This window comes from Quercus suber, unplaced genomic scaffold, assembly GCF_002906115.3.
Source record: "Quercus suber isolate HL8 unplaced genomic scaffold, Cork oak 2.0 scaffold_648, whole genome shotgun sequence".
Classification (NCBI taxonomy): domain Eukaryota; kingdom Viridiplantae; phylum Streptophyta; class Magnoliopsida; order Fagales; family Fagaceae; genus Quercus; species Quercus suber.
Window position 1 is genome coordinate 37,727 of NW_027070089.1, and position 19,106 is coordinate 56,832.

Below are 19,106 nucleotides of genomic sequence, written 5' to 3' on the forward strand. Positions count from 1 at the left end.
AAAAATTAATGGAATCATTTAATCATAATATTATGATTAGATCCCCATTTTAAAATAAAATACTTAATATATAAGGGTATTCGAAGGGGAAATGAAAATTTAAGGTTTTGAGGAAATAAAGAGAAATAAGCGTTCTCTCCTACCTATTTCATTCTCTCCTACTTAATTTTACAAACACATGAATGAACTTTTCATTTCTTCCATTAAAACTCTCAAATAAGAGAAAAAAATGAATATCCTAAAATTATTCTTTTCATTCATTTCTATTCCATTCATTTCCCTCATCCTAAATGGTCAACACTCAAGTGTCAAACACTCTTCAAGTCTAAACATCTCATCCATCCACTAAGTCAACCTTGTTATATCCTTGAGCAAGACAACATTTGGGTACATGATGTAGAACAGACAGCACATACCTTCCTGGAACAGCAGAAGCGTAGCAAGTCACGACGCAAGATTAAAGGGAGGTGCCAGGAGAGGCCATTGGGGCGAAAATGTTGGAATTGCATGAAATTTGGCAGGTTGAAGGGAAACAACATTCTGATCTAGACGCATACCAAATGCCATGAGCATCGCCAAAATTTAAGCGAATTCCTTCATTAAGACCTCAAAAACAGTGTTTTTGCTATTTATAGTAATTTTTTTTTATTCTTACTAACTTTTAGTTTAAAAGTCAGAATAAAGTTCCGTCTATTTTGAGATGACCGTTAAGGTCAGTAGTTTATGATTTTGCATTTAACTCAATTTTCTATTTTTGGTAAATTTTGGTATTTTGTCACCTAATCACGTAATTAATGTGAATTAAGGTTTTAGATGTTTTTCACAGTATTTATACGTTTTGTAATTGTTAGAGTTAAATCAGACTATTATCAATAAATATAGACGTTTTGTCAAATTTTCTTCTGGTGGATTCCAGTTTTTATTTCCTTATGAATTCATGAAAACCCCTCATGGATTCAAGGTTTACTACCAAAAACTAACAGTTTAATTTTTGTTCTATAAAGAGAGCATCATGTGTGCTTTTTTCAGGCTTTTGCAACTTCAGTACACAACTTTCTCCAATTCTCTTTATAGTTGTATCAATTCTCTTTACAGTTGTATTCTCTCTAATAACCCTAATCCAATCTATGGAAAAAGATTCCACTATAAAACTTCTGACTTTTCTTGAACCATTCTAAATATTAGCTTTTACAATTTATATTGCAGGCCAGCATCTAAATTGTGTTTTGCCCCAGCTCTTATTTGACCAACATTGCATTATTTCCTTGACCCTCATACATAGAAGAAAACAATTCTACCCTATGTTTTGTGCTTTTGTTCCAGAAAATCACATTTGGTCTTTTTTCATGTTGTCCTTGTCAAAGAAGAACCTTCTTTTTTCCCTTGAATTAGCATCAAGTATACAGTCAATTGAACGTTCTAATTCCTCTACTACTAACATCCCCCACTTGAAAGATCAAGATTCTGTAATAGGCTTTTACAATTTCTGGATCAATTTAATTTCTAAAATAAGACATAGAAGATTTTATAATGGCTCTATTTAATGGAATGTATTTAGCATAAAGGATAATAATGTACATGCAACTAAATAGAAAAACATTTTGGCAGATATATACACATACATATCTAAATAAATATGTTTGTACACACACTCAAACATGTGTGTGAGAAAATAAAAGCATCTTTTTTTTTCTACCATTTGTATTGCAATTAACCAAGCCAATCAACCATTCCTCTCTATTGTAATCACACTTCAAGATTACACAGAACTAAACAATTTGTGTTGCAGTCAAGCCTACTAAATTCAGAGGAAAGAAAACAGAACAACCCTGAAGAGGTTTTGCTATGGAAGCACTTTTCCAAACAGAGGCATAGGTAAACAACTGATTCAGAGAACAAAACCCAATTCATATTCAACTATTTGATTTTTATGACATAAAAAAAAAAAAATTGTCACACCCAACTCTCAATTGGCATGATATTGTACACTTTGGGTTGCTCCTTGCAGTTTTTAAGGCCTCATATCAGTTTTGAGTTCAAGACATTCCTTGTAAAGCGCAGGACCTCACCTTACCTAGGCAATGTAGAACTCAGCCATGATTTGGCTCTCCCTCACCTCACCCCATTTAAGAGGCCTTTCGGCCTTTTGGGTTCCCACAAAAGTTCTATCAAGTTTTAATGATGTATAATAGTAAGCTTATACATCATTTAAAATAGATAAAGCTTTTCAACTTAAGTCAAAATCCACATTGAGATGAATAATCAGATATGAAATGACATGCAATTAATCTTTCGATAACCATTTACAACTATAGGATGTTCTAAAAGTAAATTACCGTCAAATAATGTGTTAGAATGGAGAATTGGTGGCTCCTATCTTCTTGGGTTGAAGTTTATAAGCATAAGCCCAAATCCACCTAAAAGATTACATTAACTAGAATGGACATACAGTCAATATTTTAAAATTTTATTTTCCTATTGATACTACAAAAAGTCCTGGTACAACAAAGAACGCTAGCCTCAGTTAATACCTGATATGAACAGAACAAAACACTTGCATCCCGTGCTTCAGTAAGTCAGAAGTGTCTTCCACTATCACTTTCAATCTTCAAGGAAGCCTTCTCTTCTTTGCGTAGATATCCTCTAATATATGACTTGCAATCAAGACAACTAGGTGAGTGCGCCCTTTAGGCTTTAGCTGTCAAAAACAATTTTTGGTTGCCAAATGTCTTAGCAGTCTTTTTTACTTGATGTATTGCAGCTGAAGCAACCAGCAAACAGTTCTTCATGTGATTTGGCAACAAAAGCTGTCACCTCTCCCCAACTTGGAAGAAGCTTGCCAAAACCCTTTAGCAGTGATCACCAACTGCAACTACCAGGAGCTGTGCACATTCTAACAGGCCTCTCTGGTCCTAGATCTTGAGGTTGCGAAGCCTGAGTTGTTTTGAAAGCACTTGAGTACCTGTAAAACAGAGACTTAGATAGCATTTGGACAGATGACAAAGACCTTTCTATCTTTTTTTACAATTTATTAGTAGAGAGTGCTTAAGTAAATCACTCTTTAGATAGTGCATTAAAAATTAAGGTCAATAAGTTTTTGCCTTCTAGGGTTATACCAACTAGCAAGCTTCCCAACTCATCAATATTCACATATGTTTACATGGCCTCTCCTCAACTACTCCTTGATGGCTCTTTGAACTTTTTGAGAACATGCTGGGCCCAACAAAGTTGCGTACTTTTTTGTTTTTTTTTATTGAATAAGATATTCAAACTCCCAAGATGGACATTGCATATTCTCTATTATCATCAATGCCCATCCAAAGAGCATTAATGTTGATCTCCACTTTTATCTCCAAATAACTTGATCTACCATTCAACTTTCATTACCTGAAATCAATCCCAAAATCACAAATCTGAGATCCTATCTCTGTATGCCATTGCGTGTGGATGCTCATGCAAACTGTAATTTTTAAATGAAAGCTACTCAAAATTATCCTATTCAATGCTCTATGATAAATATGAATTATGCTCTACAACCTATGTTACCCACTAACATTTTATTTACTTCATGAAGAAAGTGTTAACATCATTTCATCAAGGGGAAAAAAAATCCTAGCAACATTACTATGGGGTACTCTTTAATGACAACCAGAGGAAACGAAACAGCAAAATCCTCAATCCTAGCAGCATTACTTATGAGAAAACTGGTCACCTGGATATAAGTTTCCCAAATATCATCATCAGCTGTCACTGTTTGGCAAATTTCATCACTAGCAAAGCCATTCTGAATGGGGAGATCCTTTATTTCCTTGTAATCTGCCATCAAGCTTAGATTATGATCTTCTAGTACATCTTTGCCACCCAGAATGCCAAATTTTCTACTGCATGGTGGAATCATCCAGGTCAAAGCTTGAGCATTGCATGTAGGACTGATCTTATTCCTTCTGCACAAATGCTATAACTCAAGGTTAATATAATCCATGAGAATCACTTCTAGCAAAGAAGTGGTCATCCTTTTCACCTATAACTTCAAAAATTACTCTCATTACATGCAAGAATTTATTTTACAGGGAACCTGAAAAAATTGGAACAGTTATTTTGTTTCGTATTGTTTAACAACATCAATCTCAAACATTACTTGAAATGGGGAGATTTCATTGTTTTTATATGACACTTTCAGGAAAACTAAATGCAGTAATTGCATCATCATGAAATTAAAACATTTGACAGCAATACTTGGTCAAAGTTTTACATTAACTTATGCTAGAGTAGTTTTCCCATGGCCTTCATCTATACTTATGCAGATGGCCATAAAATATTGGTAAAGTCATAAATTTAATATACAAATCCTTTCTACCTATAGGCAGTATTGAGAGAGAGAGAGAGAGAGAGAGAGAGAGAGAGCATCAGTCCCAGCTCATAGCCTCAATGTCCAGTGAGTGACTGCCTTTCATCACTATTGTAATTTCCGTATATCAAAAAAAATATTTGAAATTTGGGAGTTCTATTATGTATGTTTATTCATAATATCTTAATTTGAAACTTATGAGAGTTATATGAAATTTTGCACCTTCCGAAGAATTCTAAAACAGAATAAATATGGGGAAAATCTCACCAAATGCTGCAGCCTGTTATAAGCTTGTGAAAAGAAAATCTCACCAACACCATTACATGCAACTGATATCTTGACCCACTTGGATATACCCTCCAACAGAAGCTGGATTTCCATAAATCAAGCAGAAATAAGCATAATTATCAGTTCTTAGACATCAGACTTAGGATAGTAATGACAGACATGATATAACTGAAAGAATGCTGATCTTGTAGGTTAAGGAACAACACAATAAATAAGAATATATAAGCAGGAAATAATATTATTTGAATTATTGGGGAAGCTCTCAATGCTGAAACAAGAAATATACCAATCATCAAATTGGGGTCTTTATTGTTTAAATCTGCATTGCATGAAGATATTCTGCATCTTCATTAGAAACTCGTTCAACATATATAACAGCAATCTGTAACAACTCGGAACAGATTAATTTCAATGAGACCAAGCATCAGGATGCACTTGGATTTTTTTATATATGAGCAGCATAATAGGAAAAAAAAATTATCTAAAGATACAAGAGTGGATAATTGGCAATTCATCTAGATATAAGAATCCTACACATAATCTCAACGGTCACCAAGATAACCCACTCTATTGAAGAACCTTTAGGTCATTATATTGCCTTCTCAAATGTGTGTATCTATGCCTCAGAGCATCTTTGTCATGATGAGACCAATGTCCCATTGAACAGCTTGACCACTTCAGTCCAAGCCTCAGCAATAAGTCCATGACCTACTTTATTCCCTCCAAGTGCCTGGTTTCATAACAAATCAATGAGGTAATATTCCATTGTTGATGCAGTACTTATTCTCAGACATTTACTATTGGGAAAGATAAATCCATTGGGTCCTAATAAAATCTTATTTATGGAGATAACTATTCATTCATCAAAACATTTTAGGGTGCTCTTTACTTGAATGCATTTAACTTGCTGGGACAAGGTTATTCATTGTAACACCTAATTGGTAATTAGTTTTTATCCATTAAAAGCAGATGATACTTATTAATTATACTGCCCTTAGTTCTTATTTAGTTAATGAAACAACAAATTAAGAAAATTACAATCACTTCCATAAACAGGCAAAACGGAAAAAAGATCATCAAAGCCAATCCAATCAATCAAGTATTTGCAAAGCCAAATACCTTGTGTGCTGATTTCTCTACAACACTTTCCTTTTACCCCTTTTTTTTTTTTTTTTGGTTATTGGGCTAGGGGTTTACAAGTGTTAATTTCTCCCATAATAAAGACATATTTACAAAACCTGTCTTAAGTCTTATTATTAGGTACTAGTTAGGTCATAATTGGCTTAGCTTACAATAACTATAAACAGATTACTAATTCTTGTGCAAAGCAGATCACTGTTGACTGCCCATTTTTCTTCAAAATATATTAAATTCTTGTGGTAAAAGAGTCCATCTATGTTTGAATTCACTCATAATAAGAGATGTGTGAATATTTCAATGCAATAACAAACACGAAAGATCAAGTGGAAAACAGTTTCGTTGAAAATAACAGTACCTTGCCATGTTTCTTCGAAATTTGATCAAGTGGTTCTCAATTTCTTGGACTCTGGATATGGACTGAAGTCAGAATCATCATTTATAGAGGAGGAACCCAAATCAAACCCATCACCAACGGTTGAGTCCAATCCAAAAGCAAACTCAGACCCATTTGCGACATCCATTGGAAGCCCTGAGTTAGATGGCAAGATTACCAAGGATGACCCGCCACCATCTGTATCACTTGAAATAATCTGACTTTCCAAATTGCTCGAATGCACTGAAGCTTGTCCTGCTGAATGTGTGGAGCCCACCTCCTTCAGACACCGACAACAGTTTTGAGCTCCACATAAACATGTGCAGCTCCTTGCTTCATAGTTGTCCACTGAAAGTCCCAAAGCTTCTACATTTTGAGGTTGAGGGCAATTGCATTCTACATGGACTCCTATCCGTTTTATGATAGAAGGAATGTTAGGAGGAAAACGTAGATAAGGAGCAGCAGCAAAAGTTTCACAGAAGAGCTCAACATGATTCTGATCACCTAGATTCAAGTCCTGAAATATTTTCTGCAATGAGCTTTGAGGTCTACAGTAAAAACACAGATGATGCCCATACTTCGATAGTGAATAGCAGATTGAGTTTCCGAACGACCGTTGAATACCATTGATGGAAATGTCGATAAGAATAAGTATAGTACTATAGAATTCCTCAGTAGAAACCTCCTCCTCGTATTGAAAAGCTAGACAGAGAGCAATTGTTGGAAATTTGGGACCAATTGAGAATGATATTAAATTTCCAACACGTTGATGGTTAAACCAATTTGGAATTTCATTCTCTTCTCCTGGTACTAGAATGTGATATTCACTAAAGTCACAAGAGAGGCTTTCTCTATATGAGAATGAGTGTGGGGTCTTTAAAATGTCGCTTGTCACACCTAAACAGGGTGGTAGATTTGGTCGAAGACCTATCATTTCTCGAAACTGCATTCAATTAGCAAATTCAACAAATTACATCTCAGAAAATCAAGTCAAGTAATATTTGTGAAGGTAACAAAATTGTTTCTTAATAACTTTGAGAGAGAGAGATACCTGATGAAAGAGTAATTGTGAATCTAGCGAGTGGCTATTGAATGCATCTACATGTTTTATACTTTGTGGAAGCCTTGGAATTTCCCGAAGCTCATCGCAATTTGTAATATCAAGCCTATGTAATCTCTCAAATCTGCTTATGCTTTCTGGGAGGGTAACAAATTTTTTGCAGTACCCAATTACTAACTCTTTCAATGTGAGGGGGCAACAACAATTGAGAATAAAATCTATTTCTGAGCGATTTGTAAAGCTATCAAGACACAGTTTTTTCAATCTTGGGAAAACATAATTGGAAAAGCCACCATAAGAATTGCACAGTGGCTGTCTATCAATCTCCACGTCCTTTGGAAATGTGACACAGCCAGAGAGATCAAGTGTCTCTAGATGTTGTAAAGTATAGATGCTACCTGGAAGTCTTACCTGTGTTAAATGCGCTCCAATATTAAGCGTCTTAAGGCCAGTCAAATTCCCAAATGATGGAGGCAACTCACTGATACCCGTATTCAACAGTTCTAACTCTCCTAAACCATTCATTTCGTGCAAGATATTGGGGAACTTCTTAAGTCTCTCGCAGCCGGATAGTCCAAAAGATGTAAAAGATTTCATCGTGAGACAGCTAGGAAGAGTTTCAAGTTTACTGCAACCCTTAAGGTCCCACACTTCAAGCTTATCAAGACGCCCCACGGAGTCATCAACCTCAACCAGGTTTTTACAATATCTAAGAATCAAATGCTTTATGTTTGGGGTCATTGATATGTCAGGTATTTTCCTAATCAATTCACACCCACTGAAGTCCACATATGTTGCGGCTTTGAATGCGCAAATCTGTAGAAGAAAAAAAAAATCGAAATTTAAAATATATTTTAATCTTTAAATTAGTATTTAAATTAGTAACAATTTATAAATACTAATGATCATACCTGCTTAATTGGCTCCTCTAATTGACTACGAGACATGTTGAGCACAACCAGACTTTTAGGACAAAAATTAGATGGCCAAGAAGAAAATGGATATCCATACCAATCGAGCACCCTTAATCCGTTGGGTAGATATTTAAGGCGTCCACGACAATGTACATTATGAATTGCGAGAAATTTAAGATTTTTCATCTTGCGAAATACTTTTGCCTCTAATTTCACCTCTATTGGTTTTTTTTCAGGCGACCACAATCTTATGGCTTGAATTTTATTTGATCCCTAATTGAAAAAATGGGTAAATAAATCACCAAAAAAAAAATATAAAAATAATAACAATTATTAAATTTTAAACAAAAACCATAAAGAAAAGTGATTACAACTTTCATGTGATGGAAAAGGAGAAAATGAATCATAACAACTTACCATATCTTCAGTTAGTACTTCAAGAGCATCCTCATAACACCATAATCTGCTACGTTCTCCCGGGTTTTCTGGTGATTCTTGTCGAACAATTTCCCTACCCATTTGTTGAAGCAAGTCATGCATTGACAATTGCTTCAATTCATTATTACTCAAAAGACACTTATCAATAAGTTTTTTAATACCAGTTTTTGGGTATAAACCACAAGCCTCTAATATATCTACAACCTTATCATAATCCATGCAGTATCCCTTGAAGAAACATGCAATATCAAGGAAAATATGTTTTTCAGTATCGTCTAATCCTTCATAACTTATTTTCAGTATTTTTTGAATATCTCTATTAGGAATTTTTTCATATTTATTTAAGGCACTTTCCCATTCAAGTTTAGTTTTTCCATACAAATCAGCACCCATTACAACTAGAGCTAGTGGAAGGCCTTTCGCATAATGTACAACTCGGTTTGCAAGTTCCAAATAATCTTCATTTGGCTCATGGCTTTGGAAGGCGTGCTTGCTAAATAGTTCAATAGCTTCATTTTTATCTAATCCCTTAACTTGATATGCTGATGTTGATACACCATTTCCAAAAGTGGCTAGCAAGCATTTATCTCTTGTTGTCATAATTATTCGACTTCCAGGAGCAAACCAATCACATTTTCCAAGCAAACTTTTTAACTGGACCAAATTATCCACGTCATCAAGAATGAGAAGAACCCTCTTTTGGGAAAGAATTTTATTTATCATGTCGGTTCCTCTACATTCGTTATGCACCTTCAAACTCCTATCACCTAAGACCTCAGAAATAAGAGTATCTTGTAAATGGATTATGCCTTCATTTGTCTCTGACCTCTCTCTAACATTCTCTAGAAAAAATTTTGCTTCAAAATGATATGAAATTCTATTATAAATAGCTTTTGCAATTGTAGTTTTGCCTATTCCTCCAAGACCATAAATCCATACCATGTGAACATCATTTGATTCAACATTTAAACATTTTAGTACATCCTCTACACGAGAATTTATTCCAACTGGGTATTCAGCAACATGAAATGGCATCTTCTTTAAAGTATACTTTGAGATATCTTCAACAATTTTTTGAACAAGTTTAGATTCATTACAGCTGCCATTCACAGAGCATTTAACACATGTAGAGCGAGTTAGACTATAAAAGAGAAATAAGAGCATAAACTAGAATTATAATTGAAGTATTGCTAAATAAAGTAAGCGGCATGTAAATCATTGATTGAAAAAATATTAGTTTATTTACTTTTTTTTAGGTAGCAAATTAGCTTTTAGACGAAGTTGATTGAAAAGTCTGAGTAGAGGAGGACAAGAATCCCATTACTTTATCATAATACATTTAAATTTTTTTTTTTAAATAATATGCTGCAAAAATTCCTAATTAATTAATTGGTAAGATTTTTTTTTTTTTTAAAGAATCATAGTTGGTAAGATAATATAATACTAAGTTCTTTTATTTCGATCATTATTGCCATAATAACTAGCTTAGTAGAAGATATGAGAACAGAAGAATACTTTCATATATATTTGATGCTGCAGAAGAATACTTTCAATAAGTGGCAGTTTTTATTTAACAATAAAATTTGATGGTGATAACAAAAACAATTAAAACTCCAGAAGAACGACTAACTAGAGTAATCACTACATTCTCGAAAAAAAAAAAAAAAAAAAAAAAAAAAAAAAAAAAAACCTAGAGTAATCACTAAATAAATACCTGTTCTTGTAGTCCCAACCAGAAAGGCCAGCTGCTTCACATAGAGCTTCTCTCCACCGTTGTACTTTCTTGTTATCATTAAATTTTTCTTCATGCATAGTTAGTGCTTTGCCAAACTTTCCTTTTTGCTTACGAATTTCTGATGGATCCACTTTGTAAAAAACAGGTCGCACCGACTGATCATTCTTTTTCCTACACTCAACAATCTTAGCAAGCTCATCCAAACACCAAGTGGAGGATGCATAGTTTTCAGAAAATACAATTATTGATGTGGCTGAGTTCTCAATAGTTTTGAGAAGCTCCATAGAAATTTCTTCTCCCCTTGGGAGATCATCATCGATGAAGGTGTGAATCCCCCGTTGACACAGAGCATGATATAAATGGCTTATAAAACCACGGCGGGTATCTTCACCTCTGAAACTCAAGAAGACATCAAAATTCTTGGATTGGGGGGTAAAAGAGGAAGATGAGGCCATCGGGATTTATGAGCAGATGAATGAGAAGATCTGAAAAGAGAAGAAGGAAAGCAGTGAAAGGGTTTGTCAATGTAACTGAGCTAAGTGAAGGACGAATTAGGAAGAAAGTGGGTGAATGCAAGCAAGAGGAGATTCTGATGTAGTCTTACTTTCGGTGTGACCATCATCAAGTTTAAAGAGGGGAAATCCGAAGAAAAGAAGAAAACTTTACTTTTATATCAGTTTTCTTATAATAAATACAAGGAAAGTAGATACCCACTTTACTTTTAGTCTTTCTTTCTTTCTCAAAAAAAAAAAAAAAGTTCAATTTAACAACAAATTTATAAAAAATAATACAAAGTTCAAAGTGAGGCCCACACGTTTTTACTTTTCTGTGAACATAGCAATCTTTGGTTACACTCAGATACCAAGCATCAACTAAAGTTTTTCATATAGATTTCCCCTCTTTTTTTTCCTTGAGATTGCCCAAAACCAATTCTGCTATGCACGCATCATCAGAATTTCCCCCTCTTTTTTCTTGAGGTACACTCATTTTTATCGAAATTTTCTCCTCTCTCCTGGTCTCCTCATGCTAGAGCTAGACCCACCGCAACAAAAAGGAAGGAACATGTGAAATGTCCATTGGGCTTGTTTGGTTTGGATATCTGATCAACAGTTTTCAGTTTTCAAGGTTTAAATACTAAAAATTGTGAGGTTTTAAAAAAAAATGTGTTTGATAAGTGTGTTTTTTTACTGGAATGTGTGAGTTACATTGCTCAGTTTAGGGTGTTTAAACACTGAATTTAAAAAACTCTTCTTACTAGTTTTCAATTTTTTAAGCATCATTGCTCAATGGCATTTTAGTAAATATTTTTAAAACTGTAAGTCTCACTAATTAGATTGTGTCATAACTTAAAAAAAAAAAAAAAAAAAAAAAAAAAAACACATATACATACCAAACATACATGCGTGCGTTGAAAGATATAAGCGTGCAGCACCCGGAATCAGGGTGAGGAGACTTTGATTTAGATGTGGACATGTGGTCTTGCTTTCGATGTGGCCAGTGAAACTTTTTAATCTTTCAAGTCACGCTTTCACTTTGCAATATCATGCAATTTTCTAAGTGAAACCCAAAAGAACAAAGTTTCTCTCCAAATTAGTTTGGAGAGAAACTGTTCAAACTTCTTATATATTTCTGTTTTAGGTGTAAATTTTGAAAATCTAACCGTTGAATTTCAAGTTCCTTATGTTCTTAACATACGTATCAAATTTCGTTCAAATTGGATGTTATTTACTATTTGATCAATTAACTTATTTTTATATACAACTTTAGGTTACAAAAACTTAAAATTATAACATTTATTTGATGACATAGTAATTGATCTTTGATCTTCTTGAAATTTTGTAAGCATTAAGAATGTAATAAGAACATGGAATCTAACGGTTAGATTTTCAAAATTTACGCTCAATATTGATGTGCATGAAATATATACAATAAAGTACTCACATATCTACATATTTGGCCTTACTTTTATGTTATTTTGTGACTGATTATATAATATCTTTGTGTTGCAGGTAACAAGGGCTTTACATGCAAAGTGGGGCTAGGCCAATTGAATCAAGCCAATTTACATCCAGCCAGGCATGAATATTAAATTTAAGTCCAATTGGAGTAAGGAATCAAAGGAAATTTGCACCAAATCCAAGTCCAATTCGGATTAGGATTCCAGCCTGCACATCAGTTAGTATTTTCGGCATAACTTTCGGGTCAGATGTCCAATTAAGATGATTCAAGTTGGGCTGGAAAGTTAACTTAAAGGGCTACAACTTTGTAGTTTACCAGCAGCCCTAATTCTGACGTTAAATGGGCCAAAATAGTCAGTTAAATGAAGCCTAAAAATCTGGAATTTTCTCCAAACGGGAATTCAACTTGTAATAGGATTCCTTGACCTATTTAAAGGCTTTTTAGGGCAAAATTCAGGGACGGAGGCTAGTGCTAGGGCTGAGATGCAAAACAGAAAATTGGAGCAAGAGGCAGTGCCGCATGTGGCTTCTCTGTAGCTTTTCTCCATGATAGCATTGTGACTATTTCTTTCTCTATTTTATTTGTCTAGTCTAATGTTTAGTATTTTATTCTTTTGTTTTATTTCAATTACCATGAGTAGCTAAATTTATAATTAGGGTTGAGGATGAAACTTTGTTAAGGATTATTAGTAATATTTATGTGATTTGATTTTTCCCACAATAGTTGTTCTTTAATGATTTAAATTGTTCTTGCTTCATATCAATTGACTAAGATGGGATTCTAGATATGAGTTCAATCATGTTTTTCTCATGATTTAGGATTTGTCTTAATTAATTGAATGCTTGGTTTATTAATTCTTGATTATAAAATTGGATATCGTTTGTGATTTGTCTGTCAATGGATACAAGTTATGATTTGATTTTTAGAATTGGATATATCTTGTGATTTGTTTGGCTACGGATACAATTGATGATTTGGTTTTATACTTAAGAAGCGAAGAAGAACAGCTTTTGATTTTTAAAATAAGGATTTTAATGAGGATATTTTCCATGATAGCAAGATTGATTTCTAGATTATCATGTAGTGAGTTGGGAAAAATTAATGACCATAAATATATGCTGATATGACTTACAAGGTGGATTCCAAAACCTTAATTCCTTTCCCTTATTATTTACATCTTTTTATTGCTTTATATCTTTTGCTTAGTTTAACTATTTGCTTAATTTTATTATTTGCTTAGTTTATTTAATTTCAAAACAACCAATTTTTATTAAACTAGATTAGGATTAATTTGGTTAAGGTTTAATTAATTTTCCTACGTTCATTCAAGTCCCTGTGGGTTCAACCTCGTTCTTGTCAAACTATACTTCGGTACGGTTCGTACACTTGCGAGTATTTTAAAATTTCACAACAAATATAAAGATATATGATGAGTTTGTAGCGTTTCTCTCCAAACTAGTTTGGAGAGAAACTTTGTTCAACCCAAAATAGCTCTTTAAACTTATTTACAAGTTACAACCAGTGGCGAATCTAGGAATTTTTTTCAGGGTGTTCCTTAAAAATTTCTAAGTTAAAGTCAACACGAATTTACTTAGAAGATAAAGATGAATTTTGCACAGTAGATAAATCTTGGATACGTGATTTTCTTATCAAATACTTGTCCATAATTCTAGCAAAAGAATAAACAATAAACTATACGTTTATTTGAAATATTAATAAAATTATTAATTATTTTTATTTAGTTGTTTCATTAATTTATTTGTCTTTTATAAACTATAATTTGTTATATTGTTGTTTCATTAATTATAAAATTATTAACTATTGTTTAGCTTAATATAGTAACATAATTTAATTTGTTTGTTTTTTATAATGTATTGGTTAATTAAATTATTAATTATTGTTTATTAGTTACTTCTTCCAATTAATTATTGGTTAATTAAATAATTGTTTATTACTTACACTGCTGCACTAGCAACGCCAACGGATAACTCCAAAAACAGGGCAAATATTAATAAAAATTTATAGGACTTTGTTAACAGGTGCCGGCCAGCACCTGTTAATGAACTAGCTGTGGTTTATTTATTACCTATCACAAATTCCACTACATTGAAAATTGACAAAATTTTACTTTTTAACTGTGATTTATCACAAAATAATTTGACTTTCTCTATCTATACTGACACACATGCATATTCAGTTTTTTCCACGTTCCTAAAAAAAAGTGAATAATTTATTTTTAATTTTATCACATTAACTGGTGCTGTATAGCACCCGTTAACAGCACCCAAATTTATAAAGTAAACTAAGTAAAAGGCAAAACAACAGATAAGACTAGACTAAAGCCAATCACAAGACTAGACCCAATCAAATAAAGCCAATTAATTGTATCTCACCAAAAACACAATACCAACACTAAAAGACAATTAATTTATCACACCATCAGCACACCAATACCAACAGATAACTTCAAAAACAGGCAAATATTAATAAATACACCATCGGATAACTCCAAAAATAGGGCAAATATTAATAAAAATTTATAAAGTAAACTAAGCAAAGGCAAACCAACAGACAAATGACAATCACAGACAGTTCAAAAAGTCTTAGAGAGAGAGAGAGAGTCTGAGTCACACCTATGTACAACTCCTCAAGGCTCAAACTCCTCCGACAGATCAGAGAAAGGAGTGACTCCATGGACCACCGTTGGGTCCAGCACTTGGTGAAATTTGGCGATCTCCTTCTCCGTCCGTTCCGTTGGTAGTCTCAAGGGAAAAAGCGAGTGACCCAAGGCAAGGAAAGCAAACATTCCCTCATATCCAGGGCTAGCGGCAACGTATCCCAGTCGTCCATTGTTATCCATGCCAAGCGCGTCGCCTCCGAAGCCGCCGTCGTGTCCAAGAAGCTCCTCTGTAGCATTGGCAAGGCGGCGTGGATCGCTGGCACCACTTTCCTGATCCTAGCTGTGCCACTCATCATCAAGATGGACCGCGACTAACAACTCACCGAAATCGAGCTCCAAAATGCCAGGCTCCTCGGCACCGCTCACAGAGAGAGAGACCTTATTGCTTCTTTCATTTTCAATTAGAGTTTTCGAAAAGTTTCAGACTTTTTTTAGAGATACAGACAGAGAGAGAGTTTTTAATTTGGGTTCTGCTTGAGGCCCGATCTGATTTTACTATATTAGGTTAGGTTTTTTTTTTTTTTGATAATCCATGGGCTATTTTTGGCTTGAAATTATAATTTTTTTTTAAAATTTTTTTATTGAGGGTGTTCCTAATTTTTTTTTTAAAGGATAAACAAATAAAAAAATTTTAATTAATATATATAAATTTTTTTTTTCAGTTCAAGGTGTTCTTGGGAACACCTTAAACATAACGTGGCGTCGCCACTGGTTACAACCATATCTATCGTTACGGTCTAGCTTTTCACATTGCAAAATCATAGAAGCTTCGCTAGAAACCAACCTAAATTATAATCTCTGAGTCTAAGCTTTACAACTTTTATAAGCAAAGCTCCCCCAAGCGTAACAGTGAATTCATTTCTCAGAACTTACCAAACAAGGAAAAGAATTCATTTTCTGAGAACAGTAAATAATAAATAGCTATGTACTTGGAAAATCACTATCAATATAACACTATCAATATAATTGATGACGCGCCACTTACACAACATAATAAATTTGTTTTTTTTTTTTTTTTCATGAATAAAGATAAAGCATAAGAAAATATTTAAATTACTATATATTTTACTATAACCTACAAACTAATGTGATACTGAATGTGGTTGATGAATTTTAAAGTATATTATATAAATGTCAAAAAAAAATTCTTTTTTTGTGATTAGGGACAAGAATTTATAAATATTACATAATTAAATCACATAAATAAAAAAAGGACTTACATGGAAGGTTATTATTAAATGAAAATTGAATTAAATTAAGATTTGAATTTAAAATTCAAAATTAATAATTAAATTTCAGTAAATGATGAGAGAAAATGAGAAAATTAACCAAAAAAAAAAAACCTAAAGAGAAAACCCTACTAACACTTTGCTAAAATACAGACTCATCTCTAAGTCCAAAAATCAACTCTTGCTCCCTTACAATCAACTGAATCAAGGCTAATCCCTACTTCTTCAAATCAAAGTAGGAATTTACCTTCAACTTCCTTTTGCTTTAGTTTGGGATTAGGCCAACAACCCTCAACATCAAATCAAATACATCTAATTACACATCAAACTTGGACACATCAAAGTTCTATTCAAGATCAAGCTTCATAACCATTTGGATCTTAAAGCATTGTGGAGATCAAATCAAAGGAATTCATTGTCTTCTTTTATTATAAAGAATCAAATAGAGAATTGTACCCACTTTCATACAAGTCAATATAAACTGATCATTTGTTGCACTATTTCATGATCGTGTAATTTATCTCTTACGAAATTTTGTGCGTACATAGCCAAAAACCGAACTTTGACCCTAAAACAAATGGAAGATCAAAGTAATAGAGGTGGACAGCAAATATTAATTATAGAGTTGGCAGGTCTTTCTCCTAACCTTTCCTTCCATTGGGTAGCTAGGGGAGCAAATGTGGCTGTCCATACTCCATACTTTGGCCAAGAGGTTTTTCGAAAATAGATTTGTGGGTTATTTTGTATATGGCAATTGCCCTCCCTGTTTTTGTGCTATGTTCTCAGGGAAGAGGCTATTTTGTTCTCTCCTTTGTAATTCCCCTGCTTTTTAATAAATATTTCTAGTTCATAGAAAAAGAAGTAGACATCCGTCTTCCATGCAATCTCAACGAAGTCAAAAGAGATAGGCCACACGTTTTTTACTTTTATGAAAAAGTAGCTATCTTTTTATTTCTTTCTATTTTATTAAGAAAAGAAAAGCAAGCTATTTTCAATCTTTCACCGTTCCTAGGGGGATTTTAGCCTTTTACCTCTAATTTTTAAAATATTTGATTCGTGCCCTTATTTTGATACTCGATTACCTTAAAATCGAGTTTCCATGAAATACTCGATTTCTAGAAAATCGAGTTATGCAAGATCAAACTTTGAAAAAAAAAAAAAAAAAATTGCATGGAACTTGAGTTCCATGCAAATTTTTTTTTTTTTTAGTCAGGATATTAAAAAAAAAAAAAAAAATTCCCCCACAATTTCGGCAATGGTATTGCCGAAATTGTGGGATTTTTTTTTTTGGGCACTCACACATTGCACTCCTCACACGCACAAACCCGGGCAGATTGGGCAAAGGAATTACGGCAATACCATTGCCGTAATTCGAGTTTTTCTCTCTCCTCCAATTTTCTCATTCTCTCTCCTCTTTTTCTTGAATTTCGGCAACGCTGTTGCCGAAATTCAACATCTCTCCTCATTTTGCCAAAAAACTTCAAACAGTACCTATAATGCAAAAAAAAATAATTAATAATTTGACAATTTTTTTCATTTTCTTTAAAAGTAATGTCAAATTTTTTTTAAAATAAATTATTAACCAGTACTAACCCCTGTTAACATGACATTGTTTTATTATGCAGATTCGGTGCCGTCAGTACTCGCTACCTAAAAAGCAAAAAATTAATTAAACATTGATCCTTTATTCTTGTGCATAAAATATTAAAATTTTATGCTTCCCAACGTTCACATCAATAAGTCCACTTTGTCATATATGCGTGCGTTGAAAGATATAAGCCTGCAGCACCCAGAATCAGGTTGAGGAGACTTTGATTTAGATGTGGACATGTGGTCTTGCTTTCGATGTGGCCAGTGAAACTTTTTAATCTTTCAAGTCACACTTTCACTTTGCAATGTCATGCAAATTTCTGAGTGAAACCGAAGAGAACAAAGTTTTCTTATATTTTATTTTTAGGTGTAAATTTTAAAAATTTAACTATTGAATTTCACGTTCCTTATGTTCTTAACATACATATCAAATTTCGTTCAAATTGGATGTTATTTACTATTTGATCAATTAACTTATTTTTTATATACAACTTTAGATCACAAAAACTTGAAATTATAACATTTATTTGATGACATAGTAATTGATTTTTGATCTTCTTGAAATTTTGTAAGCATTAAGAATGTAATAAGAACATATAATCTAACGGTTAGATTTTCAAAATTCACGCTCAATATAAAGATATATGATGAGTTTGTAGGGAGTTTGGAGAGAAACAAATTGTTCAACCCAAAATAGCTCTTTAAACTTATTTACAAGTTACAACCACGCCCTATCGTTGCGGTCTAGCTTTTCACATTGCAAAATCATAGAAGCTTCGCAGGAAACCAACCTAAATTATAATCTCTGAGTCTGAGCTTTACAACTTTTATAAGCAAAGCTCTCCCAAGCGTAACAGTGAATTCATTTCTCAGACCAAACAAGGAAAAGATTTCATTTTCTGAGAACAGTAAATAATAAATAGCTATGTACTTGGAAAATCACTATCAATATAACACTATCAATATAATTGATGACGTGCCACTTACACAACGTAATAAATTTGTTTTTTTTTTTTTTTTTCATGAATAAAGATAAAGCATAAGAAAAATATTTAAATTACTATATATTTTACTATAACCTACAAACTAATGTGATACTGAATGAGGTTGATGAATTTTAAAATATATTATATAAATGTCAAAAAAAATTCTTTTTTTTGTGATTAGGGACAAGAATTTATAAATATTACATAATTAAATCATATAAAAATGACATGTGTCATAAGTCACGGAAAGCCATGTGACAACATCATGTGACAACATAGAAAAAAGGACTTACATGGAAGGTTATTATTAAATGAAAATTGAATTAAATTAAGATTTGAATTTAAAATTCAAAATTAATAATTAAA

At 33.0% G+C, this 19,106-nt stretch overlaps 2 protein-coding genes across 12 annotated transcripts in view; both read right to left on the minus strand.

Annotated features, from left to right (window-relative positions):
* Window positions 1–327: 327 nt before the first annotated feature.
* The window catches only part of LOC112002316 (disease resistance protein RPV1), a 92,319-nt gene continuing 73,540 nt past the window's right edge, over window positions 328–19,106 (minus strand). The window contains exon 10 of the mRNA XM_065765715.1: window positions 328–366. The gene's annotated coding sequence lies outside the window, so the exon portion shown is untranslated. The remainder of the gene's footprint in view (window positions 367–19,106) is intronic.
* On the minus strand, window positions 2,266–10,993 carry LOC112024915 (disease resistance protein RPV1). 11 transcript variants are annotated; one of them, XM_065765700.1, is made up of 10 exons: window positions 10,276–10,993; window positions 8,541–9,660; window positions 8,121–8,396; window positions 7,201–8,025; window positions 6,132–7,092; window positions 5,216–5,366; window positions 4,923–5,018; window positions 4,616–4,717; window positions 3,713–3,955; window positions 2,266–2,962 (listed from the first exon to the last, which is right to left on the minus strand). In XM_065765700.1, exons 1-5 carry the CDS (start codon window positions 10,749–10,751, stop codon window positions 6,157–6,159), a joined length of 3,633 nt encoding a protein of 1,210 aa, XP_065621772.1. In that variant the 5' UTR covers window positions 10,752–10,993; the 3' UTR covers window positions 2,266–2,962; window positions 3,713–3,955; window positions 4,616–4,717; window positions 4,923–5,018; window positions 5,216–5,366; window positions 6,132–6,156. The 11 variants fall into 11 exon arrangements, with proteins under 11 accessions (XP_065621772.1, XP_065621771.1, XP_065621767.1 ...); XM_065765699.1 differs by having other exon boundaries at window positions 5,203–5,366; XM_065765695.1 differs by having other exon boundaries at window positions 5,171–5,366.

What these genes read in the sequence shown, in the direction of transcription:
- LOC112024915 (XM_065765703.1), bottom strand. Translation starts at nt 10,751, where the DNA reads ATGGCCTCATCTTCCTCTTTTACCCCCCAATCCAAGAATTTTGATGTC. An exon ending in GGTTGGGACTACAAGAACAG is followed by an intron (nt 9,661 to 10,275) that starts GTATTTATTTAG and finishes TGTGAATGGCAG; the next exon opens with CTGTAATGAATCTAAACTTG. An exon ending in AAGTACTAACTGAAGATATG is followed by an intron (nt 8,397 to 8,540) that starts GTAAGTTGTTAT and finishes TTTTTCAATTAG; the next exon opens with GGATCAAATAAAATTCAAGC.